This window comes from Phoxinus phoxinus (assembly GCF_949152265.1).
Source record: "Phoxinus phoxinus genome assembly, chromosome: 8".
Lineage (NCBI taxonomy): Eukaryota > Metazoa > Chordata > Actinopteri > Cypriniformes > Leuciscidae > Phoxinus > Phoxinus phoxinus.
The window spans coordinates 15,039,945-15,067,593 of record NC_136883.1 but is presented as its reverse complement, the minus strand read 5'-3'; the positions used below and the strand labels follow the sequence as shown (position 1 = coordinate 15,067,593).

At 41.1% G+C, this 27,649-nt stretch overlaps 1 protein-coding gene across 1 annotated transcript in view; it reads right to left on the bottom strand.

The window, feature by feature from the left end:
- The window catches only part of tcf25 (TCF25 ribosome quality control complex subunit), a 132,587-nt gene extending 105,151 nt beyond the window's left edge, over positions 1-27,436 (bottom strand). The window contains exons 1-3 of the mRNA XM_079620022.1: positions 27,113-27,436; positions 13,588-13,689; positions 13,355-13,408 (exon numbers count right to left, since the gene is read on the bottom strand). Of these exons, the coding sequence (XP_079476148.1) occupies positions 13,355-13,408; positions 13,588-13,689; positions 27,113-27,280 (324 nt within the window). The 5' untranslated portion in view covers positions 27,281-27,436. The remainder of the gene's footprint in view (positions 1-13,354; positions 13,409-13,587; positions 13,690-27,112) is intronic.
- Positions 27,437-27,649: the final 213 nt, after the last annotated feature.

Sequence of the window (27,649 nt, the reverse complement as noted above, 5' to 3'; positions counted from 1 at the left end):
TTACAATAATCCAACCTTGAAAATATGAACGCCTGTATAACCTGCTTCAAATTATTAAAAGACAAAAAGGGTTTAATTTTACCAATGCGCCTTAAATGAAAGATTTTTTTTTTTTTTTTTTTTTTTTTTTTTTTTTTGCTTTAAATGAAAGATGACAGCCTTCACCCACCGAATTTACTTTCTTATCAAATTGAAACTCTGAATCAAAGAGAACTCCCAGATTCCTTGCCTTTTCATGTACATTAGAGGCAAGAGAGTTTAAACAATCAAATATGTGTGTATGTGACCTAATTGAGCCAAACACTAGGCATTCTGTTTTAGCATCGAGTTGTAAAAAATTCTGTGCCATCCAGAGTTTAATTTCTCTCAAGCAATTCATCAAAGAATCTAATGCAGTGCCATCATCTGCCTTCAAAGGAAGATATAGTGGAGTATCATCTGCATAACAATGATAACGCGACATCATACTTTTGACAAATAACGCTGAGTGGTAACATGTACAAAGAAAACAATATAGGCCCCAAAATTGAACCCTATTGAACCCCACACATACTTACATAATCTGAGAAATAACCACCCAATTGTACTGTAGAGCTGTATATATTGTATATATATATATAGTCATGAAAAAAAAAGTACACCTTTTTGAATTCTGTGTTTTATTGTAGATTTGCTGGTGAGCTTGGGATCATTGTCCTGTTGCATGACCCAATTTCGGCCAAGCTTTAGCTGTCAGACAGATGGCCTCACATTTGACTCATACTTATGCAGAGGACCTCATGGTCATCATCATCACCAGGTTTGCACACAACTCAGGAGGGATTTTGGTCCATTCCTCTTTACAGATCCTCTCTAAATCCTCAAGGTTCCTTGGCTGTCGCTATGCAACTCAAAGTTTCAGCTCCCTCCACAGATTTTCTATAGGATTAAGATCTGGAGACTGGCTAGGTCACTTCAAGACCTTAATGTGCTTCTTCTTGAGCCACTCCTTTGTTGCCTTGGCGGTATGTTCTGAGTCATTGCCATCCTGGAAGACCCATCCCCATTCCAGCCCGGTCTCACCCCAAAACGTCATATACTGACGGGTCTTGACCATACGTCAACATACGACGAAAAGGGTACCCCTATAACGTCAATATGAGATGCAGACATAAGCGCACCAGCAGCGCCTCCTAGCGGTACCCTAACGCATACCTAAACCCAACCATACCCGAATCGTCACACATGGACGTTAAAGGGTACCCTTTTCGTCGTATGTTGCCGTATGGTCAAGACCCGTCAGTATGTGACGTTTTGGGGTAAGTGTGTTATTCATGTTCTGGCTGAAGGAAGGAGGTTCTTCTCCAAGATTTTACGGTACATGGCCCCGTCCATCAGCCCCTCAATACGGTGAAGTACCCTTAGCAGAGAAACAGCCCCAGAGCAGAATGTTTCCACCTCCGTGCTTCACTGCAAAACTGTTTTCTGTCACAGCACTTTCTCCCAAGCCTTCTCTGAATCATTAGATGTTCATTGGCAAACTTCAGACGGGCTTCTACATGTGCCTTCTTGAGCAGGGGACCTTGCGGGTGCTGCAGGATTTCAATCCATTCCGGCGTAGTGTGTTATCAATGGTTTGCTTGGTGACACTGGTCCCAACTGCCGTGAGATTATTAACAAGCTCCTCCCGTGTAGTTCTGGGCTGATCCCTCACCTTTCTCATGATCATCCTTACCCCATGAGGCGAGTTCTTGCATGGAGCTCCAAACCGAGGGCGATTGATGGATATTTTGTATTTCTTCCATTTCCGAATAATGCCACCAACAGTTGTCTCCTCCTTCAAGCTTCTTGCTGATGGTCTTGTAGCCCATTCCAGCCTTGTGCAGGTCTACAATCTTGTCCCTGATGTCCTTTGACAGCTCGGTGGTCTTGCCCATGGTGGTGGAGAGGTTGGAATGGAAGATTCCAGAGATTCTGTGGACAGCTGTCTTTTATACACATAACGAGCTGACATTAGGAGTGCTTTCTTTAAAGGAGAACTCCGGTCAATTTTAACATTGAGCTCAATTTTTAGTAAATTTGGAGTGCTGTCAATACAGAGAACAACGACAAAAATCGGTGTTGCCTACACCGTGTTATCCTATTTTTAAAATTTGCACCCTATTGACTTCAATGGGGCAAGTTTTAAACCTGCTTTTATCCTCTTATCATCCTTGATGTGTCATTACAAGTGCCCAGCCATGTTGAGTGATTCCTTAAGAGTGAACACGAGTGAATCTGACTGCAGTAGATGTGAAAGATATTAATAAAAATGATGTTATATCAGCCAGCGCACATACCTGTATTTAGTTCCTGTTTTCGGTCGAAGTCCAAAGTAGTCGATTGTCGAGTTGACGCGCATAGGTTTAGTTACTTAGATCACGCGCGTGAACTCGACAATCGACTACTTTGGACTTCGACCGAAAACAGGAACTAAATACAGGTATTTGCGCTTGTTGAATTAACATCATTTTTATGAATATCTTTCACATCTAATGCAGTCAGATTCACCGTGTTCACTCTGAAGGAATCACTCAACATGGCTGGGCACTTGTAATGACACATCAAGGATGTTAAGAGGATAAAAGCAGGTTTAAAACTTGCCCCATTGAAGTCAATAGGGTGCAAATTTTAAAAATAGGATAACACGGTGTAGGCAACACCGATTTTTGTCGTTGTTCTCTGTATTGACAGCACTCCAAATTTACTAAAAATTGAGCTCAATGTTAAAATTGACCGGAGTTCTCCTTTAAAGTGACAGGACTAATGTGTTTCACATGGGCACATAACCAATCAAATGCTAATCAATTTATAACCTTTATGTGTTTTTTCTGGATTTTGTGTCTCTAATTTCTATGGTAGTTTTATTTTAAAAGGGTGGTTGATTGCGATTTCACTTTTTTCATTTTAAATAGTGTGTAATGTTGCTGTTGTTGCATGAACAGTATCTGCAAAGTTGCTGCGCTGAAAGTTTGACGTAAGCAGAGATATCGTCTTTTAAAAATCAGGAAGTTTAATGCCTACAAAAACGACTCGAATGGGACTACAACGAGATACTTCCTGGGTTTTATACGTAACTAAACCATCAACCTTCCCTCCGGAATATGCAAAAAAAGGGGCATGGCCATATTTCTGCGGCTTTGTCGAAGAGGAAGAGTTATAGTGGAGAGCTGTAGCCATGCTGTTGAAAAGTGTGTTATTTTCACCCAGCTGTCAGGTCTTCTGTGTTCGTGCTTCCTACGGATGCTGTAGTTCGTCAACAATGGCTAAAATTTGTGTTTGATTATGTTTCTGAAAATTACAATCGTAATTTAGCTCTCTGTGCTGCGCATTTTACGGAAGACAGCTTCCAGAATCTCCACTAATTCAACGCCGGATTAAACAAGAAACTGTTACTAAAACATGAAGCAGTTCCAACTTTAAAACCAGAGGCAGCAGTTGTTGGGCCACAATTAATTAAGACTTAATAATTTTAAATGTATTTGCATGTATAATTTCAGACGTAATGTTTTAGTTTTATCAAGGACGTAAACAAATGCCAGAGCTGGCTTTAGTAGCCACTTAGTTATGTTATTTTGTTTGTCTATGCCAAACGCGTACAAACATTTTGGAACTGAATTTGTAATTATGTACTAATTTTGTAAATGTATTCATGAAAGTAAACCAATGCCAACGCTGTTTGTTTATAGTAGCCAGTTAGTTTGATGCTATTTTGTGTGTATAAGACAAACGTGTATAAAGTTCAAAAAATTATATGTAATCGCAACAGCAAACTTCAGCTGCAATATTACTCAGTCATTTATTCAGTTATATTAAATGTTTAATCAAGAGAAAACCGTATCTCAAAAGTTAACAAGCAGCAGTAGCATTTTCAAGTAACAGCGTATCGATATTCTTATATAATAAGGTCGAAGTCCAAAGTAGTCAATTGTCGTGTTCGCGCGCGTAGGTTTAGTTACCTATGATCACATGCGTGAACTTGACAATCGACTACTTTGGACTTCGACTGAAAACAGGATGTAAATACAGGTATTTGTGCTGGCTGAAATAACATCATTTTTATTAATATCTTTCACATCTAATGTAGTCAGATTCACTCGTGTTCACTCTGAAGGAATCATCTAACATGGCTGGGCACTTGTAATGACACAAAGATGTTAAGAGGCTAAAAGCAGGTTTATAACGTGCCCCATTGTAGTCAACAGGGTGCAAATTGTAAAAAGAGGATAACAGTGTAGGCAACACCGATTTTTGTCATTGTTCTCTGTATTGACAGCACTCCAAATTTACAAAAAAAATAGCTCAATGTTAAAATTGACCGGAGTTCTCCTTTAAGCTCAGTTCAGTTCTCATTCAGCAGTGTCAGTACAGTCAAACAATAATATTGTTGAATATTAAGTGTCCCCAACTAAGAAAGCCAGAGGCGACAGTGCCAAGGAACCCAAAACTCAATCAGGTGACACTGAATGGAGAAAAAAATTAACTTGTGCCGGGAGAAACCAGGCTCAGTCCAGGGGGACAGTTCTCCTCTGGCCAACAAAAGCACAACAATTATGATTCAGGCTGCATGGCCGGTCAGAAGTCAGATTTGACTGACTTCTTGCGAGTTACCTTCCTTCTAAACCCTTCCTAGATTGATGGGCAGCAACAATTGCTTCTATAAGATGATTGCTGATGTCCTAGACATTGTGTTAACACACACCTGCCAAACTGCCAAAACTTCTGCTTTTATAGAGATGGCCACGCTTGCTGATGATCAATTAATCAAAAGGTATTTGATAGCAGTGCCTGAATGTTACCCTTTTTTAATTTCTATGAAAGCAGGTGTAATATGTCATCTGTGGTTGTATTTACTTAATTTGAAGACCTGCCAAGGACCAGATGATTTTTTTATTATGTCCTGATACCTAAAAACACAGAATTCAAAAGGGTGTACTTTCTTTTTCACATGACTGTGTATATTTAGTTTGTATATATTCTTGGATCCTGCTATAAAGGTTTGCAGTATAGCGGTTTTTAATTTCTTAAGTATTTAACAACAGAAAGTTGAAAGCTCCATGACTGCATGACACTGTTTTTTTATATTAAATACTATAAAGCATCCTGCTTCAAAGCATCTACATCTATTGTATAAAGCGCTATATAAATAAATGTACCTTCACCGAATTGCAGAGCAAACATATCCCCATCGCTATGATCAGATGCTTTCTTGCTACTGTTTTCTCATCGCTGTTCTTTTTGTTGTGTTTATTTTGTTATTGAGAGGAAAGCGTGCAGTACATATTTTCATATTCTATCGAAACGCCACTCTCAACAGCGCGGGATGTTACGTGAGCTCTCAGATTGTGTTTCCAGAGGATTTTAGCATGGCTGATTTAGCAAACAACATTACTCTTGTCGATCTCCTTAGTGGTTTCTTTATAGCGGAAGCCAAAAGGAGTCCACACTTCAGCTCTGTTCACTGCGGCAGGAGCTGGTATATTTCTATTGTCTTGTTAGCTGGGTCTGCTAACGCTAGTGATGCACCCTTGCGCTTTTCCATATCAGTTTACATTCTGAGATAGCACTGCCATGTAGCGGTCAGGTGTAACACTAATGGCGACTGGTTGAATCTGGACTTTCTTACACATTCTTTCCTGGGGTCTCATTTATAAAACTGTGCGTAGGATCCTTACTAAAAGTGTACGTGCGCCCGAAAGCCCAAAATGGCGTACGCAAAAAAAATATTCAGACTTATAAAACCGTGCGTACGCCAGAACCTGCGCAGGATTCACTTTATAAATCCCAGTCAGCGGAAGATTGTGCGCACACGCGTCTCCTCCCCGAAATAACCATATATGGAGCTTACAACGGCTAGTTTTACTATGCATATCCTCATCTGCATATCATTTGCATATGATTATTCATCCACGTAATAACATGTTTAACGGTACAAGACATTAGGAAAATATGAAATACGGATGTGCCGTCACATTACATTAATAAAAATCATTTAGTAGCCTATCCTTGCCTTGTTTTTGAATAAATAACTCAAATAGTGTTAAATACATTTCAGAGAAAGTTTTTCTCAATCTTTTCCACTGACCAAATAGTATTTTTAATTGATTTGCATTTTTAATGGAAAAAGATCGACCTTGTTGTGCATTATATTTGCACAATCTGCTATTATCATGATAAGCAATCTCTGTATATAAAACATTAAAACACAGCATGCCAAAAGAAAAGTGTTCAAAAGCATTGCATCCGCGACAAATATTTATAAATTTCATGTAGCTAGTGTAAGTGTTTAACTCCATTAATGAGAATGTCATATTTAATCTGAATGTTTATATCAGAAGTAAAACAGTTTAAATCAATATTTTATTTAAACCGTTATTGTGAACACGCACTGTAGCCTATTTATGATTAGGAATCATAATGAAGATTTACAGTTTTACTTCATCTGCCGTTAGATATGCGTCAGTTTCACTAAACGGCCCAACGCGCTCGCTGGCGCGGACATTTAAGGTGTGGATATTTGCTTCAAGTGATAGTCTTGGTGAGTGAAATTATATTTCTGTATATGTATAATTAATTTGAATAATCGAATAATTTAGATTTTCTGTCTAAAAGTGACCAAAAAGACATTTAACTCCAGCTCACCATCTGTGTCGCCAATTCCCTTTGTCTCCAGAATGTGCGTACGCACGGCTCAAAGTTTGCTTAAAGGTGCGCACATTCTCCCGTCAAGTTTGTTTTTTATAGATCACACAACCTTTGCGTGGGAACTGGCGTACGTACGTTTCCAGCCCCGTTTTGTGCGTACGCACGCTTTATAAATGAGACCCCTGGTCCGGGAGAGATCTTGTATAAACAAGGATGGTTATTTTACGACCAACCCAACGTAATTCAGTCAAAAGGCGCCGCGATGTCCGGCCTCCCCTGGCGTTGACGTTTTATGGCCCCTCAGGGAGTGAAACCAGAGAAACGCGACTGACATTCCGACATTCCAACATCCACACACACACACACACACACACACACACACACACACAAGCATATGAGAACGTAATCCTCATCTATAGACCTTAGGGTATGAAAAATGACCTTTAAATGTATTTAATGTATCTCTTTTTGTGCTTAGATGTCTTCATGTCGTAGCTATAATACTGTGTGCCAGTCAAACTCTATATGCTAGTAATTGTGAAAATCATGTATCTTTGTATTCCTGTCTCGCAAATGTGTCGTTCTTGATCCCGATGTAACCATCTCGACCTAACTGAACCGAACATGTATAGGAGATTACAGTAAAATGTATTATTCTTTGCGTACCGTCTGTAAAAATGAAATGGGAGTAGAAATTACTGAATTCCACCCTGTCATAACTCATGCAGGGGGTTGGACAGTCCGAACAAAGGAGTTTTTCCCATCTCAGTTTCTAATAACTGATTGGCCCATTCCGCCAAAGAAAGAGCATCCACATTTGCATTCCGCCAAAGAAAGAGCATCCACATCCTCACGAGAAAACTCCTCCGAGGAGTTTCTCCTTTTATTTTAAGCTTTAGTTTTAGTCTTTAGTCTTTGTTTTCATTCTCCTTTGTTCACGTCCTCCTACGAGTGAAATGAACTTTCTTATTTCTTCGGTAACTTTACTTGCAAGGGACTTTTAAAATCCCCGCGACACACGCGCACTCCGGAAACACGAAAGAACGCGCCCGGCTCCGAGGACACACGCACGCGCGCCTCCTTTCCTCAGCACGCACAAGAGAACCATATGCAAGTATAAGCTCTATCGAGTTTTTAATGCGTTAAGGGATTCCTTGTTGCCTCTCAAAGGGTACTTTGTTTGTGATTTTGCAATAAGCTACTGTGATCATTCTTTGATCTCTCTCTCTCTCTAGCTCTCTCTCTTTATTTCTTATCTCTCTCTCGTTTTCATCCCTTCCTCTTTCATCTATTCACTGCTATCTTGTATATATACATATATTCCATGTGTAACTGTAGTCATATGTTTCTTTTTGTAGTTTCATGTATTAAAAGCATTATATTCATTTACTGGAACTGCCTAATGCTCATATCTCAAAGTCACTTAAATGTTCGATCTAAGCATCAAGCTTTACATTTGTTGATCCTTAAATTAGTATTTTTATAGAACAGGAAGTTACTTTTCGTGGCCAGAAGAATAGCTTTTCCATGAGATTCTATAAAGGGGTAACGTTAGTGAGAGTCAATAAAAATCAGCGATCTGTTTGCTGGACGACTAGATTTGTTTGATGATAAATTGATTCCATTAAAAGTTATCCCATATAATCGATCTGTAATGGGATTATTGATATATTAATGACAAACCATAACTCATTGTGGTGACCATTCATATATACAATCGATCTATTTTCAGCTTCGATAATTTAATGTAACTGTAATATGCGATATATATTAATCATACTCCTGATTAAAATATAAAAGATTTCCTGCATATCTTATTAAATGTCAATGCGGTTACACAGGTTTAAACCAAACAAAGCCACTGACCCGAATCTTGGATGTAAATAAATAAATAAATAAATACCGATTTTTTTTTAATAGAAAATCGATACAGTATCGGCAAACATAATGTTGCGATATTAGTGTATCGATATTTTCTTACACCCCTACCCTAGATGTGTTAAAGAACTTGCAAATGCCTTAGTGGAAGAGTGGGGTAACATCTAGCAGCAAGAGTTGGTAAATCTTGTGCAGGCCATGAGGATGAGATGCAATGTAGTAATTTAAACAGCTGGCAGCCACACCACATACAGACTGTTACTCAGAGGTGGGTAGTAACGAAGTACATTATCGAAGTGCCACGATAGCACTACTACCAAGTATGACATTACTGTTTTTTGACATATACCCTTAATTTATACATTAGATAAGCTACCATTATTCACAGTTTATGAAATGAACACCCGCCATCCCACGGTAATTTGTGTGTATTGCGCAGTGGCGTGCGAAATAGTCTTGAAACCGAATGCCTTTGCCTGCCTTAGACACCAGTTTAAACATGCTTTCAGAAAAATACATTCGATTACATTTTGGAGAACAGACGGAAGAGGATCCATCGATGTGCATTTGATCGTTGTTTGTGTTCAAAAGCAGTCATGAGCACAAGCACACGTGAAGAGTTTTAACTCTTTCTTCTGTCAATTGTTCCCTGCCTTTAAATGCCTGTGAATGCAAAACTCTGCAGATTCACTTTATTTCACCATTGTCTAATAATCCAAATGTAGTGGTTTAAGTTACTATTATACAAACTAAAGGATAGGCAATGATTTTCGGGCTACATGTGGCAGAAATAATGCTTATATCATACATATATATATAAATATATATTGTGAAAAGGCGTGTTGGTAAAAGGCTCCCGGCACAATAATGATGGCTCAGCCACAATAGCACTTCAGTGCAAGGGTTCTTTATTTTTAGTCCAAATCGTCCCAAAGTGTACAAAAATACATATACCAACAAACAAAAAAAAAAAAAATATATATATATATATATATATATATAAATATATTTACACTGAGCTCTTGGCTGAATTTCCTTCTACTAAAAAGGATTTCAATAGTCTCCGATTGCACCTCAAATTGCACTCCGTAAAAGGAGAACTCCGGTCAATTTTAACATTGAGCTCATTTTTTTGTAAATTTGGAGTGCTGTCAATACAGAGAACAACGACAAAAATCGGTGTTGCCTACACTGTGTTATCCTCTTTTTAAAATTTGCACCCTGTTGACTTCAATGGGGCAAGTTTTAAACCTGCTTTTAGCCTCTTAAAGTCCGCGTGAACCGGAAGTTGCAAACGACTTTTCTCAAGTGTTGACGCATTTCCAAGTGAAACGGAATATTGAACAGAGGGCAGGGTTTTACGTTAGCGCTCCTCCTCTCCATCTCTCGCCCATAGCAGAGTAACGGTTTGAGGGGAGTGGTTAAGCGTTTAACCAACCCAAGCCGTCAAGCCTATGTCATCAGAAAAAGAACCATTCCAGACCGGAAGTAACTTTTCAGACTTTGTTTAAAGATAACCACGGCAAACAATTTTTTTCTGTGTATTAACTTGCACGGATTAATTGTTCACGACAAGACTAGTAATATCCGCTAACAAAGTAAATAGGGTCAATTTTGATTTCATGCCGACTTTAACATCCTTGATGTTAAATCATACTCTAGATCTAATACTATCACATGGAATAGATGTTGATGCCGTTGAAATACTGCAGCAGAGCGATGACATCTCAGATCACTATCTAGTCTCGTGTAAATTACATTTAGCCAAGGCTGCAAAGCCGACTCCGTGTTATAAATATGTTAGACCGATCACTTCTGCCACTAAAGATTGCTTTATCAATAATCTTCCTAATCAGTTTCATCATCTTAGCATCCCGGATAGCTTAGAAGAACTTGATATTGCAACAGAAACTTTTAACTCTCTCTTTTCCAGCACTTTAGACACAGTTGCTCCGCTGCGCTTAAAGAAGATTAAAGAACATAGTCCAACACCGTGGCACAACGAGCACACTCAGGCCCTTAAGAGAGCAGCCAGAAAAATGGAGCGCAACTGGAAGAAAACAAAACTAGAGGTATTTCGGATTTCATGGAAGGAGAGCTCGATTGCTTACAGAGAGGCCTTAAAAGCTGCTAGATCTGCTTATTTTTCAACCCTATTAGAAGAAAATAAACATAATCCTAGGTATTTATTTGAAACAGTGGCTAAACTAACGAAAAAGAAAGCTTCAAGCCCAGAAGTTTCCAAGCAACACAGCAGTAATGACTTTATGAACTTCTTCACTTATAAGATCGATAATATCAGGGACAAAATTATAACTATGCAACTGTCTAATACAGTATCGCATCAGGAAGTGCATTGTAGTCTCCCTGAGGGAAAATTTGATTCATTCATTGCTATAGGAGAGGAAGAATTTTGCAAACTCGTCAAATCATCTAAATCGACAACGTGCATGTTAGACCCTATACCGACTAAGCTGCTGAAAGAGATGCTTCCAGATGTCATAGATCCTCTTCTTAATATCATTAATTCATCTTTGTCTCTAGGATACGTACCAAAAACCTTTAAGCTAGCTATGATTAAACCGCTTGTTAAAAAACAGCAACTTGATCCTACAAAACTAGTCAATTACAGGCCGATCTCGAATCTGCCATTTCTGTCAAAGATATTAGAAAAAGCAGTATCCTCACAACTGTGTTCTTTTCTTGAAAGAAATGATATCTGCGAGGATTTTCAGTCCGGATTTAGACCGTACCATAGTACCGAGACAGCTCTCGTTAGAGTCACAAATGATTTGCTCTTATCATCCGATCGTGGTTGTATCTCTCTATTAGTATTACTGGATCTTAGTGCTGCATTTGACACCATTGACCACAACATCCTTTTAAATAGACTCGAACATTATGTTGGCATAAGTGGAATTGCACTAGCATGGTTTAAATCATACTTATCTGACCGTTATCAGTTTGTAGCAGTAAATGAAGAGATGTCTTATCAATCACAAGTTCAGTATGGCGTACCACAAGGCTCAGTACTAGGACCGCTGCTGTTCACTCTGTATATGCTACCATTAGGAGATATCATTAGGAAACATGGAATTAGCTTTCACTGTTATGCCGACGATACTCAGCTGTATATTTCTTCAAAACCTAACGAAACCTACCAATTCACAAAATTAACGGAATGCATAGCTGATATAAAAAATTGGATGACTAGTAATTTCCTACTACTAAATTCAGAAAAAACAGAGATTCTAATTATTGGACAAAAAACTTCCACACGTAATAACCTAGAGTACTGTCTAACACTTGATGGCTGCTCTGTTAAGTCTTCGTCGTCGGTTAGGAACCTGGGTGTGGTCTTTGATACCAATCTTTCATTTGAAAGTCATGTGTCTAGTATCTGTAAAACCGCTTCCATCTTAAAAATATATCTAAATTACGTCATATGCTCTCAATGAATAATGCAGAACAATTAGTTCATGCGTTTATGACCTCAAGGCTAGATTATTGTAATGCTCTACTGGGTGGTTGCCCTGCACGCTTAAACAAACTACAGCTAGTTCAAAACGCAGCAGCTCGAGTTCTTACTAGAACCAGGAAGTATGACCATATTAGCCCTGTTCTGTCAACACTGCATTGGCTGCCTATTAAACATCGTATAAATTTTAAAATATTGCTGATCACTTACAAAGCACTAAATGGTTTAGCTCCGCAGTACTTGAGCGAGCTCTTAACGCATTATAGTCCTTCACGTCTACTGCGATCTCAAAACTCCGGCCAGTTAATAATACCTAGAATATCAAAATCGACTGCTGGCGGTAGATCATTTTCCTACTTAGCACCAAAACTTTGGAACAGTCTTCCTAACATTGTCCGGGAAGCAGACACACTCTGTCAGTTCAAATCTAGACTAAAAACACATCTCTTCGGCCTAGCATACACATAACACATTATAGACTTATAATTAGGCTGCATAGTTTAGAACAGCCGGGACCGGGAACACTTCCCTTAATCCTGATGTACTTGGTACATCATAAGAAGGATGGCGTCTACGCTAATATTAGTCTCTCTGTCTATCCCGAGGTTTACCGCTGTCCACCGGAACCAGGCCGTATCCAGATCTGATGAAGGACCAGCGCCAGGACACGACGACGCCGCTGACCTGAAGTGTCAACCAGTCTCTCCTCCTCTCCACTCCGACTTCAACCAACCGGAACTGGACAAATTCTTTCTGAACTTCATACACTGTTCACTCATTGGCCAGAGGAGAACTGGCCCCCGACTGAGCCTGGGTTCTCCCAAGGTTTTTTTCTCCCTTCTGTCACCTGATGGAGTTTTGGTTCCTTGCCGCTGTTGCCTTACCTTCTGGCTTGCTTAGTTGGGGACATTTAATATTCAATTATTTTCAATTATTTTTTTTGTATTTTCATGTTATAACTGTGAAGCTGCTTTGATACAATCTGTATTGTAAAAAGCGCTATATAAATAAAGATGACTTGACTTGACTTGACTTGATGTGTCATTATAAGTGCCCAGCCATGTGAGTGATTCCTTCAGAGTGAACACGAGTGAATCTGACTGCATTAAATGTGAAAGATATTAATAAAAATTATGTTATTTCAGCCAGCGCAAATACCTGTATTTACTTCCTGTTTTCGGTCGAAGTCCAAAGTAGTCGATTGTCAAGTTCACGCGCGTGATCATAACCTATGCTTAGTTTTTGGATACTCTACCCACCTCTGCTGTTACTTTTGAAAGTGAGAGGATGTTTCCATTTTTGCTGGATTTAAATGCATTAAAAAAAAAATCCAACCTTTCCATTCTCAGCTGGTGACTTTTTCTTCTTCTTTTTCTTTGACTTCTCATTCTACAATAAAGAACATTAAACAGAAAATAACAGATTTGAAAAATGAAAAGAATCAAGATGGAGTTAAAATGCACTCAAATGTTCTCAACAGTGTATTTTACAAAACTCCCACGAAAAAGTCACGGTTGTACGTTTTATGTATGTGGATGATGATGCTAATGTATCAAGATTCTACACACCTTCACAGCATCTTTCCCCATTGGAGCTCCTTGTTGTCTGTCATTGATTCCCTCTACCGGCTCCTCATCTGACGGACATACATCCACATCAGCCTCACCTATCTGACACACACCAACACCATTACACCATTAAAGACTTTGTATCTGACATGACAGCAGCATCATGATTTATGACACTGACACACAGCATTATTGAAACTCGATCTATGGGCAGCAGAAATGATAGCAGTATGACAGGCTGTTTGAAGTGGTTTCATTTGGAGAATAGCATTTGTGAAATTGTAGCATAATTTTTACCTATACAGGGCTGTACATATATATATCGGTCTGTGCGATGAATACACGCGTACAATACAGTTTTGCATGTATGTGAGACAGAGCCACTTGTTTGTAGGGGTGTAAATATCAATCGATTCGTATCGATACATCGATTATACAGCCGGCGATTCGATGCATCGTTGCGTCCGCAAGAATATCGATTAATGTGCTTATTTTGCCGCCTGTCATTTTTCAGCATCCACTCCGACATATGCGTGCAACCTACTCCTAAGCTGCGGGTGGCGATATCCTCATTATTGTCTTCTACGTCACACTGCTTTACGCGCCGCGCGCATTACGTTTATGTTCACAGTTCACACACTGTTGAGTCTGACTTTCAAGAGCAATGAAACCGTCAGAGCGAGCTGGCAATGAAAGTGAAACGTTACACACTCCAGTCGGCGTCAAGTCATGGGTGTGGAAGTATTTTTGGCTTCAGGAAAATAGATGGAGCACTGGTAAGAGATGTTGCCGTTTGTAAAGAGAAAGACTGCCAGTGTGAGATAAGATACTGCAGCAACACGTCGAATCTCTCCGCACATCTGAAAAGGCGCCATGGTATTGATGTCGAGTGTAAAGCAAGAACACCAGCTTCCACGCCCGCCGCCACATCACAATCACTGACAACGTTTTTTCCTCAAAAGTTGTCGAGCACTTCAAAAAGAGCTATAAGTAGACCTGCACTGTAAGCATTAGACTTTTGTTCTTATTACAAATTATCTGATTGCACTTTATTGTAACTGTAGTAGATGCAGTAACTGTTCTATTTTCTGTTCATTTGCAGTGCATTGAGCACAAATGCTATAGTGTAACATACACATTATTATGTGAATAGATAGAATACTGTTTCTGTATTCTCAATAAAAGGCTAATTAAATGATTTATTTTTGTTGATTTATTTTGAAACTTAATAGATATCATCATGTAAAAATATCGAGCATTGAATCGTATCGAATCGAATCGTATCGCGGGGAATTCTGAAGTATCGAAAATAATCGAATCGTTGGCTTAAGAAATCGGTATCGTATCGAATCGTCATGAAGGCCCGATTTACACCCCTACTTGTTTGTGTTAAGTAAGAGATTGTTGTATGCTTGTTTGTGTGAGGTTAATCTAGGGCTGCAGTCAAAGTGATTGCAAAAGCCTGGGTATATGCATCTTAAATATATGCTTGTTTCATGGTTATGTACAGCGCTGTGATCAAGAGCGGCTTGATCGGTTCACACTTCGCCGTAAATGCTGCTCATCTCAGCAAGCTGAGTTTGAGCAATTTATCTTTCCAAACTTGTAATGAGAAGCATCTACAAACCTCTTGACAATAAAAAGAAAACATTACATTTTTACTCCAAACTAACATCAGTCGAGTGTTTGAAATAACTTTCTTTTGTGATCTGACGTGGCTTGAAATCACAGAATGAGGCAGAAATTATATTTAAAGGCCCACTGAAGTGCCTTGGAACACGCACCTTTGTATGATGCGTTGACATAATTTTAACTGAAACAGGAAGCTATGGCAGGACATTGAATGGCTCCTCCCCCTTTTCAAATAGCCAATACCGTTTAGTTTACCTCATAGACTGCAATTGACCCTTCGCTAAGTCCCGCCCTCCTTAGTTACTGTTGGTACGCCTGACTAGCTTTCGCACCTGGCACGTCTATTACTGTATGTATGCACCAGTGTCAGACATTCCCAAGAAGATTAGTCATTTTTGGCGAACAGGTGAAATATCTGAGAGAGCAAGACAAAAGGGACTGCAGTATTCATTCGAGGGATATATCTGCTACATAATATGCAACCGATTAGAGAATAATTTCGTTAAGCTAAAGCCTATAGGTCCCAGCGTAAGCAGCAGCCGCCTCGTACGCTGACCATTCAAATGGAAAACACACAAATTGAGGAACAGCTATGTTCATGCACAGCAGGGTAAATGAAATGTGAAAATAATCTAATATTTATAAATCAAACAGTTTATCCATAATCTTGTGGAATAACGAGCCGCGATCGGATTGGGGTAAAGTTACTCAGGGGTAGGCTGTCGATTAACAAAATGGTGAAATATATATTAAAGTATGTCAGTGAGCCTCCGTCTTGCCTTTAATCGTCTTATTTTACGTTCAAATATATGCATTATGAACAAAGAACCATCATTATTTCCAAGCAATAGGTGTTTTTGTTAATCCTGTCGACATTTAGTTGTGAATGGGGCGTCTCACACTGCATCAAGCGCCCGGCCCGAGTTTAGCGGCGGGAAATATCGGGCTCGGGCAGAGAATCTAAGCTCTAAACAGGACAGAGTAACACGGTGGATATCGCTCATATACTTCTTTTGACGACGTAGTTAAGGCGGCAGGCGTGTGTTATTAGGCGGCCGCCTTCCAAAGTGCTGCGGGAAACCCTGTTACGTTAACATGCCGGACACCTATTCAGCCTGTTGTTCTGTGTGCTATTGTGTAGCTGAATAACTTGCCTTTCCAGATTAAATGTCTGTTCTTGGTCTTGGATTTTTTTTAAATAAATTTGTAAATAAATGCGACTTATAGTCCAGTGCGACATTTTATGACTGATGCGACTTATACTACGGAGCGACTTATAGTCCGGAAAATACAGTACTTTATTCTTATAAAATACCAGAGATGTCTAGAAGAACAAAGATAAACCATATACTGGTATGGCAAGCCGTTTTAACATTTAATCCTTTAAACCTACTAGTATCTATTTTCATGCTATTAGTACTTAATGGAATAGATACTAGTATCTAAAAAATAAGTACAAGTACTTATTCATTAGCTACTAGTGCTTGTTCTTTAGGTACGAGTGCCTATTCTTTAGATACTAGTGCTTATTCTTTAGGTACTAGTACCTTTTTAAAGATACTAGTACTTATTCATTAGATACTAGTTCTTATTTATTAGATACTAGTACTTATTCCAATAGTTACTAGTTCTTATTTATTAGATACTAGTACTTATTCATTAGATACTATTTATTAGATACTAGTACTTATTCATTAGTTACTAGTACCTATTAAATAGATACTAGAACTTATTCATTAGATACTACTTATTCCAATAGATACTAGCTCTTATTCATTAGATACTAGTACTTATTCCAATAGTGACTAATTATTCTTTTGTTACTAGTAACACTTTTTTTTTTGCCATTGACTTCTATGGGGATCTGTCATTCAGATATCAACTATTCAGTTCTGACTAGTATGTATTCCAATTGTGAATAGCACATATATATTAGATACTAGTAGTTAATTAGGTACTAGTACCGTATTTTCCGGACTATAAGTTGCACTTTTTTCATAGTTTTGCTGGTCCTGCGACTTATAGTCAGGTGCGACTTATATATCAAAATTAATTCATACTGACTGAGATGAACCAAGAGAAAACATTACCGTCTACAGCCGCAAGAGGGCGCTCTAGTTAGCAGAGTTGTTAACCGAGGAAGATTTCAATGGATTCAGTCTTGTGGAAAGAGATCGCAGGAGCTTGGTCTTTGTTTACCGGTAACTTGTTGGATTCGCTGGCTTATGTTAATTTAGCCTATTCAGCCTCCCAGAAAAGCAGCCTCTTGCTTTTCCTGCAGTTCCTGGATGTCAATGCTGAATTTACTGTTGAATTTGAACCACTGAATTTGTGGAAGCGAATTTGTAAAGTGAAATAAAATGGACCGAAAATTGCCTGTTGAATATTATAGGTTGTATTTTTAAACGGTTTGAATATTTTGGAAGTGAAATATGAAAGGTTTTTGAGGTTTTTGAAATGTTTTGAAAAGGTTTTTGAAATGTTTTGAATTGAAATATTCACAGCTTAAATTTACAACCATGTTGAATTTCAGCCCATAAAAATGCAAGCCCTAAAAATACAATGCATTAAAATGCAAGCATGGTTAATGCAATGCATATTTTTTTCCAAGTAGTGCAATTCAACAGGCTTTTTTATTTCAAAAACATTTGCCATTATTTTACTTTCATAGTACTTAAAGAATAAGCACTAATATCTAAAGAATAGGTACTAGTGCCTAAAGAATAAGCACTAGTTAGTTAGTAGCTAATAAATAAGTACTAGTAGCATGAAAATAGAGACTATTCGTTTTAAATTATTAAATGTTAAAATGGCTTGCCATATACTGTTGCATTTGTATATTTATTTATATCGATATCTGGATGCCTTTGTCCATAAATGGGGTTTCCTGTTGAACCAAACTGATTTTAGCATCCCATTCATTAACCATTTAAACATTCACCGTGCTATTATCAATAGTTAGCTTGCTGATGTTTCTGTAATTTCGGTCAAATACAGTATAAAACATCATACAATACGCTTCAAATGATTATTCATATGTAAATATGCACTACTTTAAGGACAAGACAAGGCAAGGTACTACCCTGGGGGTCCGGCCCAGCCACTGTACCCCCTCACCTCTGGTCGACCTCCCCACCTAGCCACGGAGTAGGTGCCCTAATTTTAGTTTGTGAAGCAGTACTGCCCTGGGAAGATCTCCTATTCAGAAGTACGAAATGGTGATTAGTTGAGTGTAGGCTGTCAAATACATGGTATAAAAACAAATTGGGGGGTTTTCGGGAAAAAAAAGTCTAATAATTCAGGTTCCAGAGCAAAATAAGAATGGAATAGCGTTCGCTTTATAATAAATTATATTATTCTTTGAAAATGATCTTTGAAAATAAAATTCAATCACTGCTGATTTTTTTTTTTCAGAGACAGATGCAGCTATAACCTAAACATTATTTGTGTAGCCATTTAACATTTTTAAAGCAACCAACAGTTGGTCTACAGCAACAGAGCCGTCAACACAGGAGTGTGGGCCTTCAATTGCGGATGCGAGCATTTACAGAGCTTAGCATAAATGAACACACCCATGCTAAAGTTGACTAAAAAGAGGAATAAAAAAAATAACCTTTTAGAAATTGATCTTAATTGATTTTTTCATTTAAAAAAATTAGGAAAACTCCAACCTTTAAGGACACCAATTTTCTTTGTGAATGAATAATGTATCGTAAATAAATAAATGTTCTTCCTTAAAATACAGGGTGCATAAGTCAGGACACCCCTATGTTAAATTCCTATAGAGGCAGACAGATTTTTAATTTTAAAGGCCAGTTATTTCATGGATCCAGGATACTATGCATCCTGATAAAGTTCCCTTGGCCTTTGGAATTAAAATAGCCCCACATCATCACATACCCTTCACCATACCTAGAGATTAGCATGGTTCTCTTACGAGAGGTTCTCTCGTACTGCGTAATGTAAAATTACGCACCGGGTAAAGTCTCTTTGCTGCCCCGCGGCAACTGCAGCAGCCTACCACTGAGCCGGACGTGACGTCGCGCCCTCGCGCATCAAAGCCCGCCAAAATGGCCGTGGCCTAGCTTATAAAAGGACGGCTCAGGCTGCTTACCACTGATTTTCATCTCTTCAGCGAAGTTCTACACGTCGCTGGACTCTGAGAGAAGCCGCCGCCATCGAATTCAGCGACCAGCCAGCTTAGGACAGCGCCTGAAGAAGCCGGCCGTCTTCACCACCTTCAGCCGTCCGTGCCAGCTACGCTATCCGGCGACAGAAAGTATCCTTTTTGAAAAGCTAAAACTCTCCGTGAGCTAGTCATGCTAAAAGAGTGAGGCGTTTGTTTCAAAATGCCTCGGTTTTCCTGCGGTTCATGCCAAGCCGCGCTCAGCAACGAAGACCGCCACGTGATCTGCGCTCTCTGCCTGGGCCGTGAACATGCAGCCCTCGCTCTCTCTTCGGGTGGATGCATTCACTGCGAAGAATTGGCAATGTCGACCCTGCAGGCTCGACTTGCCTTGTTTGACGCCGAAGCTGTCGCTCCGCCTCTCTCTCCCCAGACACTCCCGGAGCTCGTCACACGCGAACGCTTGCCGGAACCTTCCCCTTGAGCTTCGCGTTCCCCTTCCCCGCCCGCCCTTCCCGATGCGCAGATACCGGCTTCGGCCCTCACTGCCGTCGACATAGGGGACGAGGCGGGGAAAGACGCTATCGACGACAGCTGTTTTCCCCTGGCGTCGGACAGTGAAGAGTGGTCTCTCCGCTCCGCCTCCTCTTCGACACAGGAATCTGGCCGGGCCAGGTCTAATGTGGACGCCGAACTTATCCGCCTCCTTACCCTGGCCATCGACCAACTAGACCTTGAATGGTCTCCGCCAGAGGCGCTCGTGCCCAACAGGCTCGACGGGTGCTTTCTACCTAGCCGCCGTCTAGCGCCCGCTTCTAGGTCAGCACCCTTCCTGCCAGAGCTCCAAATCATGGAAAGCTCCATTCTCTGCGAGACTCCGCTCTCCCACGTGGACGGAGCCGTCGGAAATGGTTACAGCCGGATTCCCCAGTGGAAGAGGCGGTCGCAGTGCACCTTTGCCCGCCATCAGCAAAATGGCGCTAAAAGTCTGCCCTCCCGTCTAAAGCCTGCAGGACCACTTCAGCCCTTGTCAGCCGCGCCTTCGTCGCCACTGGACAGGCCGCTTCCGCCCTGCATTCTATGGCTGTCCTCCAGATCCTCCAGGCCGAACTCCTCCGCCGCATGGACGAGAAAGGCCCGGTTCAGGAGGTCGTTACGGATCTGCGCAGCGCGACGGACCATTCCCTCCGCGCCACGAAATCCGCAGCCCAGGCTATGGGAAGGTGCATGGCCTCGCTCACCGTCACGGAGAGGCACCTTTGGTAGACGCTCACCAACATGAGTGAGTCTGAACTCGCCGTGTTCCTCAACGCCCCGCTCTTTCACGCCTGTCTCTTCGGCCCAGCGGTAAGCGGGATTGTGGACCGGTTTTCGGAGGTTCGGAAAACGTCACAGGCCATGAACTTGTTCCTCCCACGGCGCTCTAGCTCCTCTGCAGGCCGCTCTCAGACACAGCCTCCTGCACGAAGCACCGCCCGTCTCAGCCTCCGCCACCTTCGCAGCGACGACAGGGCGGTCGCCCTCGATCAGCCGTCACAGACCGCCTGGGACTCCGGCCTAAGATCACGCTGAAGCCCGAGCCCGCGAAATCCTCCTAGCATTCGCAGAGGAAAAGATGCGAGAGTCCCGCCGCGGCCGGACCACCATCAAAGCTACCCGCTCTGACAGTCCCCTCAGGAAAGGCTACTGCAGCAGTGTATTTAGCAGCCAACGAGCCAGTCACGCAACCCGCTCGCCTGCACACAAATGCCGTTTTCACGGCAACCCAGATAAATCTCAAAAAGAGTGTAATTTCTGTTCATACGGCTCACGCCGATTGTGTTACAAGTGTAGACAATGTGCCCACTCCAATGTGTTCACCCCTACACACAAGCACGTCCCCTCCGCGCAGTGCGGCGATCAGAACACGGAGACCATTCTGCCCTTAGCTATGGGTGCGAAAACATGGAAAGCGATCCCGGGCGTATTAGACTGGGTGCTGAACGTTGTAAAACAGGGCTATGCGCTGCAGTTCGCTCGCCGTCCCTCGCGCTTTCGAGCCCGGACCATGACGAGTGTGAACCCAGAAGTAGCACACCTACTTCGCGCAGAAATAGCATAAATAACTGTTGTGCAATGGGGCAATAGAGCCGATACATCCTTCTATGAGCGAGTCAGGCTTTTACAGCCGTTATTTTCTCGTGTCCAAGAAGGACGGAGCGCTCAGACCTATACTAGATCTGAGACATTTGAACAGAGCTCTCATGAAAAGACCGTTCAAAATGCTTACGACCAGACAAATCCTCGCGCAAATTCGCCCGAGGGACTTGTTTATTTCTCTCAATCTGAAAGACACGTACTTTCAGATCCAGATCATACCCCATCACAGGCCATTCTTGAGATTCGCCTTCAACGGTCAGGTAACACCGTCCTACCGTTCGGCCTGTCATTAGCACCCCGTACATTTACGAAGTGCATAGACGCGGCTTTGCTCCCCTGAGGCGTCAGGGGATGCGAATCCTGAACTATTTGGACGATTGGCTGATTTTAGCACAATCAGAGGCAGAACTCATGTCTCACAGAACTGTGCTACTCCGTCATCTGGAAAGCTTGGGTCTCACGGTCAACTGGACCAAGAGCTCACTGCTGCCTCACTGCTCAGTCAACCTCTTTTCTGGGAATAGAGCTCGACTCGGTGGTGATGGCGGCCCGCTTATCAACACAGCGCGCGCGCCGTGTTCAGCGTCTGGCCACGTCTTTCCAGAAAGGCAGTGTTTTTCCCCTGAAAACGTTTCAGAGAATGCTGGGCTTTATGGCTTCAGCCGCAGCAGTGCTCCGGCTAGGTCTATTGCGTATGCAACCTCTGCAACGCTGGCTGAACGCTCGTGTACATCACCGAGCCTGGGCCTCCGGCGGCTCGTGAATCAGAGTGACTCAGAGCTGTGTTTCAGCTGTGCAGCCCTGGATTGTGACCGACTGGTATCAGGACACGGATAAGCGCCTCCATATAAACTGTCTGGAAATGATAGCGGTCGAGAACACCTTGAAATACTTCCTCCCATTTCTGCGGGGTCACCACGTACTGGTTCGAACGTGAACCGCCAGGGAGGTGTCAGAACCAGAAACCTCTGCAATCTGGCGGAACGCCTGCTCGTTTGGGCTCAGCACCCTTTGCGCTCGCTCAGAGCTGCGCATGTGCCAGGTCCTAGAGGCCCTGAAAGCACATCCCTTTGAACCGTTACACTCTGTGGATCTGAAGTACCTAGCGCTCAAAACCGCGTTTCTGATCGCTCTCGCATCAGTTAAACGTGTGGGTGACTTGCACGCGTTATCTGTTAACGCCGCGTGTCTCGAGTTCGGACCGAATGACTATAAAGTCGTCCTTAAACCGAGACATGGTTATGTCCCCAAAGCGATCGGCACCCCCTTCAGAGCGCAGATCATTTCACTCTCAGCTTTGCTGACATCCGGCAGCGAGGTCGACGCGAACCTCCTTTGCCCTGTCAGAGCGCTGAGAATTTAAATCACGCGCTCCGCCTTCAGGCGCTCGGAGCAGCTTTTTGTTTTGTTTGGTGGCCGCACCAAGGGCCGCACCAACATAGCCTATCCAGATGGATGTGGACGCTATTGCTGCGGCTTATGCGTCAAAAGACCTGCAATGCCCTCTGGGCGTCAGGGCTCACTCCAACAGAGGCATGGACTCTTCGTGGGCTTGGTCCAGCGGGATTTCTATTCATGACATTTGTACGGCGGCAGGCTGGGCCTCCCCATCTACATTTGTTAGGTTTTATAACCTGGAAGTTCCCGCCCTGCAGGCTGGACTTCTTTCAGTCTAAAAAGTCTCTACAACTGCCCTGGTTGAGCTATAGACCGGCGGTATAGACCGGCGGTGCCGTTCTGTACGTTTATCCATCTTGCAATGGAGCTGAGACTGAAGAGTGAATGTACGGTCGGTAAACTGCAGTTTTTTGCTAGCTGGTTATTAAACTCAATTAAACATCTTGTATTTGGGATTAATCAGATATTGACAACATAAAATTAATCTTGCAACTTACATCTGCACAAAAGGACGCGAATTCACACATGAACTTGACCGTGCTAGTCTGATGTGTAACGTGAGCGAGCTTCCTTTAACAGCGCTGAAAAACTAAAGCTCAAAGAATTTACAAAATTCTATTACGAATAGAATATTCTATTCTATTACAATCGTGTTCTCTCAGTATAATGTTATGTAATATAGTTTGGCGCTGCACATCTTGCACTTAAAGGGATAGTTCACTTTGAAATTAAATTTTGGTATGTTTTATCTTACCTCAAGGGCATCCAAGATGCAGGTGTCTTTTTCCGCAGTAGTTTCAATTTTGATATTTTTAGGTCAAACCGTTCGTGTCTGACAGTCATATCATGCAGGTCTACGGTCACTGTCTCAAAGAGCATGCACAGAGTCCAAATTAAAACAATTACCCATCGTCCAAATTAAACAATTCCCCATCGTAAGTACACATTGATGGCCTAAGACACGAAACGAGCGGTTTGTGTGAGAAAACGAACTGTATTTTTATCGTTTTTACCTCTTATCGACATCTAGTGTATACATCCATGCACCAGTCTGCGCACACGTCACACACCAGGATGCACTCGCGCCCTCAGATCACTTGGTCGTGCCTGTGTTACAAGAGGTAAAAACTATATAAATACCGTTCGTTTTCTCACACAAACCGCTCGTTTCGTGTCTTAGGCCATCAATGTGTACGTATGATGGGGAATTGTTTAATTTGGACGATGGGGAATTGTTTTAATTTGGACTCTGTGCATGCTCTTTGAGACAGTGACCGTAGACCTGCATGATATGACTGTCAGACAAGAACGGTTTGACCTAAAAATATTAAAATTTAAACTACTGCGGAAAAAAAGACACCTACATCTTGGATGCCCTTGAGGTAAGCTAAAACATACCAAAATTTAATTTCAAAATGAACTATCCCTTTAACTGTATTTCATGATCAAAGTAATTCCTGACATCACTGCAGTGCGCATTTTCAAATCCACTTTATTTCGCCGGTCTGGAAGGCGTGCTCTCTAACGGTAACCAATCAGACCTCAGGAGCCGGCCGAAATGCCGCAATAACCAATCAGAAAAAATAAGAATATATTTTTTTAAAGTCAGGCCGATCATTGTTTTCATGATTGATCGTCGCTGTCACGAACGAGTATAGAGTACTTGATCGCTCTTGCCCATCCCTAGTCAACACTGCATTGGCTGCCTATTAAACATTGTATAAATTTTAAAATATTGCTTTTTACTTAATACTTACAAAGCACTAAATGGTTTAGCTCCGCAGTACTTGAGCGAGCTCTTAACGCATTATAGTCCTTCACGTCTACTGCGATCTCTAAATTCCGGCCAGTTAATAATACCTAGAATATCAAAATCGACTGCTGGCGGTAGATCCTTTTCCTATTTAGCACCAAAACTTTGGAACAGTCTTCCTACCATTGTCCGGGAAGCAGACACACTCTGTCAGTTCAAAGCTAGATTAAAGACACATCTCTTTGACCTAGCATTCACATAATGCATTATAGACTTCTATAATTCAATGTTAGGCTGCATAGATTAGGTCAGCCGGAACTGGGAACACTTCCGTTATATCCTGATGTACTCGTTACATCATAAGAAGAATGGCATCTTCGCTAATTTTAGTGTCTTTGTTTCTCCCGAGGTTTTCCCGGAGCCTGCCGGATCCAGGCCGTATCCAGATCTGACGAAGGACCTTCGCCTGGACCCGATGACAACGCAGTGCTGAAGTGCCAACTAGCCTCTCCCTATGAAGGATCCCTTTACCACTCTACAGATAAAGTGTTGTGGGGAAATTCGGCTCGCGTACCTACCCCGGAGTGATAAAATAAAATTTAGATTCAAAATTTAAGACAAGTAGTTTGTTTAGGCATGGTTTGCAAACCTGCGAATATGGTAAATAGACTGCATTTATATAGCGCTTTCACAGAACAAATAGCCACCAAAGCGCTTTACATTTTGCCTCACATTCACCCAGACATTCATACACCGACGGTGGTGTCAGCCATGCAAGGCGCCATCCAGCTCGAAGGGAGCAGCTGGGGTTAGGTGTCTTGCTCATGGACACCTCGACACTTGGTGAGGTGGAACCGGGGATTGAACCACAACCTACATGAACCACTGAGCCACTGCCGCATATTCATAGAGCGCCATTAGCATTTATCACAAGTTCGCTTTTAAAGTCGGTTTAGAGAAAAATGGTGTCGTCTTAGCGGCCCCTAATTTAATAACAAATGATCACTTGGGCTGGCTTTGGCTGGAAAATATCTTTATTCAGGAATCGCTATAAAGCCAAAACAATCTGTTACCTTAAATTATACGTTTATCTCTGTAAAGCTGCTTTGAAACAATCTACATTGTTAAAAGCGCTACATAAATGAAAATGACTTGACTCGTGTCGACGCGCCCCACGAAAGAGAGGGATGGGGTGAGCAGTTGCTCATTATCATTTAAAGAGACATGCACCGAAACGGGTCGCTGTGAACAAAGCTGTTTTTGAGGAGGTATAAAGGTTGTTGTTTTACACAACCATTGAGGAATTTTAACCAAAGTATGTTACAAACTTTACATGAACACCCTAAAGAATCATACCAACTTATGGAAAATGGGCATCCGATGAACCCTTTAATATAACTCCGATTGTATTTGTCTGAAAGAAGAATGTCATGTACACCTAGGATGGCTTGAGGGTGAGTAAATCATGGGGTAATTTTCATTTTTGGGTGAACTATCCCTTCAATATATTGATATTTAATATAGGGCTATTATCTTATTTTTGTGTCACTTTAAATAAAAGTGTGGTTATTTTTATTTTATTGGCTTGTAATTTTTTTAATTCCGATTCAGTAAAATTATTGCATTTAATTTAAAAGTCGAATAATAATAAAATTAGACAAAATATTAATTTAAAATAAAAATAAAAATCATTTTTAAAAAGTAATATTTGGTTTCAGTTTTCGGCCCAGAATTTTCATTTTGGTGCATCCTTATTATTTGTGTAATTGTACTTGATACTAGTACAGCAAAACTACAGCGCTTCCAGGAGGCTTTTTTTATGAAGCTGTCGACACTGGGAACTCTGACGTCATGTAATCAGTTGACGAACACCCCAGTCATATAAGATAATGTTATTAAATTGTACATATAAAATTATTGTATGCAGTTTCGTGCTTGTTTTTATTTTTTCTCGTTGCACCGGTTCCTGAGGCCCCGTTTACACTTAAATGGTTATTTTAAAAACGGACACATTTCCCTTCGTTCACACAAACGCAAACGGTGAAATCGCCTCTGAAAAGGATTCTTTCAAAAAAAAAAAAAAAAAAAAAAAACTGGCGATGTAACTTAAAGTTTGCGGCAGGAAATCATAGTTAGTTATCCCCGAATTTCTCAGTGATTTGAGAGGGCGCTGATGTCCCATTTTAACCAGGAAACTCGTATTTAAGATACGTAAAGGTGAAGGCAGCAAATAATACGCAATAGCATTAATATGCGACGACAAACAATAAATCATATAACAGCTCATATTTCATAATTACTATGGTATTTTGGGTACCAAAAAGCTTTTAGACTAATATCCTGGTAACGTGCCACTTTAAGCACATTGGTATGTCATGTATAATAATCATTTAACGGTTAATACCATATCAAAGTACCATAGTAATTCCATCTGATCCCACCTCTACAACATGACAATCACACATGCCAGATGTTACCAGCTCAAATATGTTGCTGATGTTCTTCTGCTTATGGGCTGTTTGTGTGCTGCTAGTCTTCATCTGCTCGTCTTCATCTTTGTCATCTTCCTCAGTAAGTTTGAGCGCTTGTAAAGCGGCCTGAGCGCGCTGCTCGCCCTTCAGCCTACGCAGAGCACGACTCGACATGATGGACGTCAAATCAACCGATCAGTGATCAATAATCTCGCATCGACGCCAAATGTCTCATAAACTTGAGGATGTTGACGCTGTAGTCATACAGGAAACACGTGACATCACCTTAAACGGAAGTGGGTGTGTTCTAAAAGTAGGCGACCCGGTGGTGAACCCGAACAAATGAATCACACTGAAGAGATGTTTTTTTTTTTTTTTTTTTTTATTAAACACACTTATTTACAAAACACAATATGCAAAATCTCTCGTTGGAATACGTATGTGTAGATCATAGTTAACTAACTAGAACAAATTCGATAAAGAAAATAAATACAAATAAAATTAAAATAGAATAAATTAAGCAAAGGCACTTACTTCAGTCCA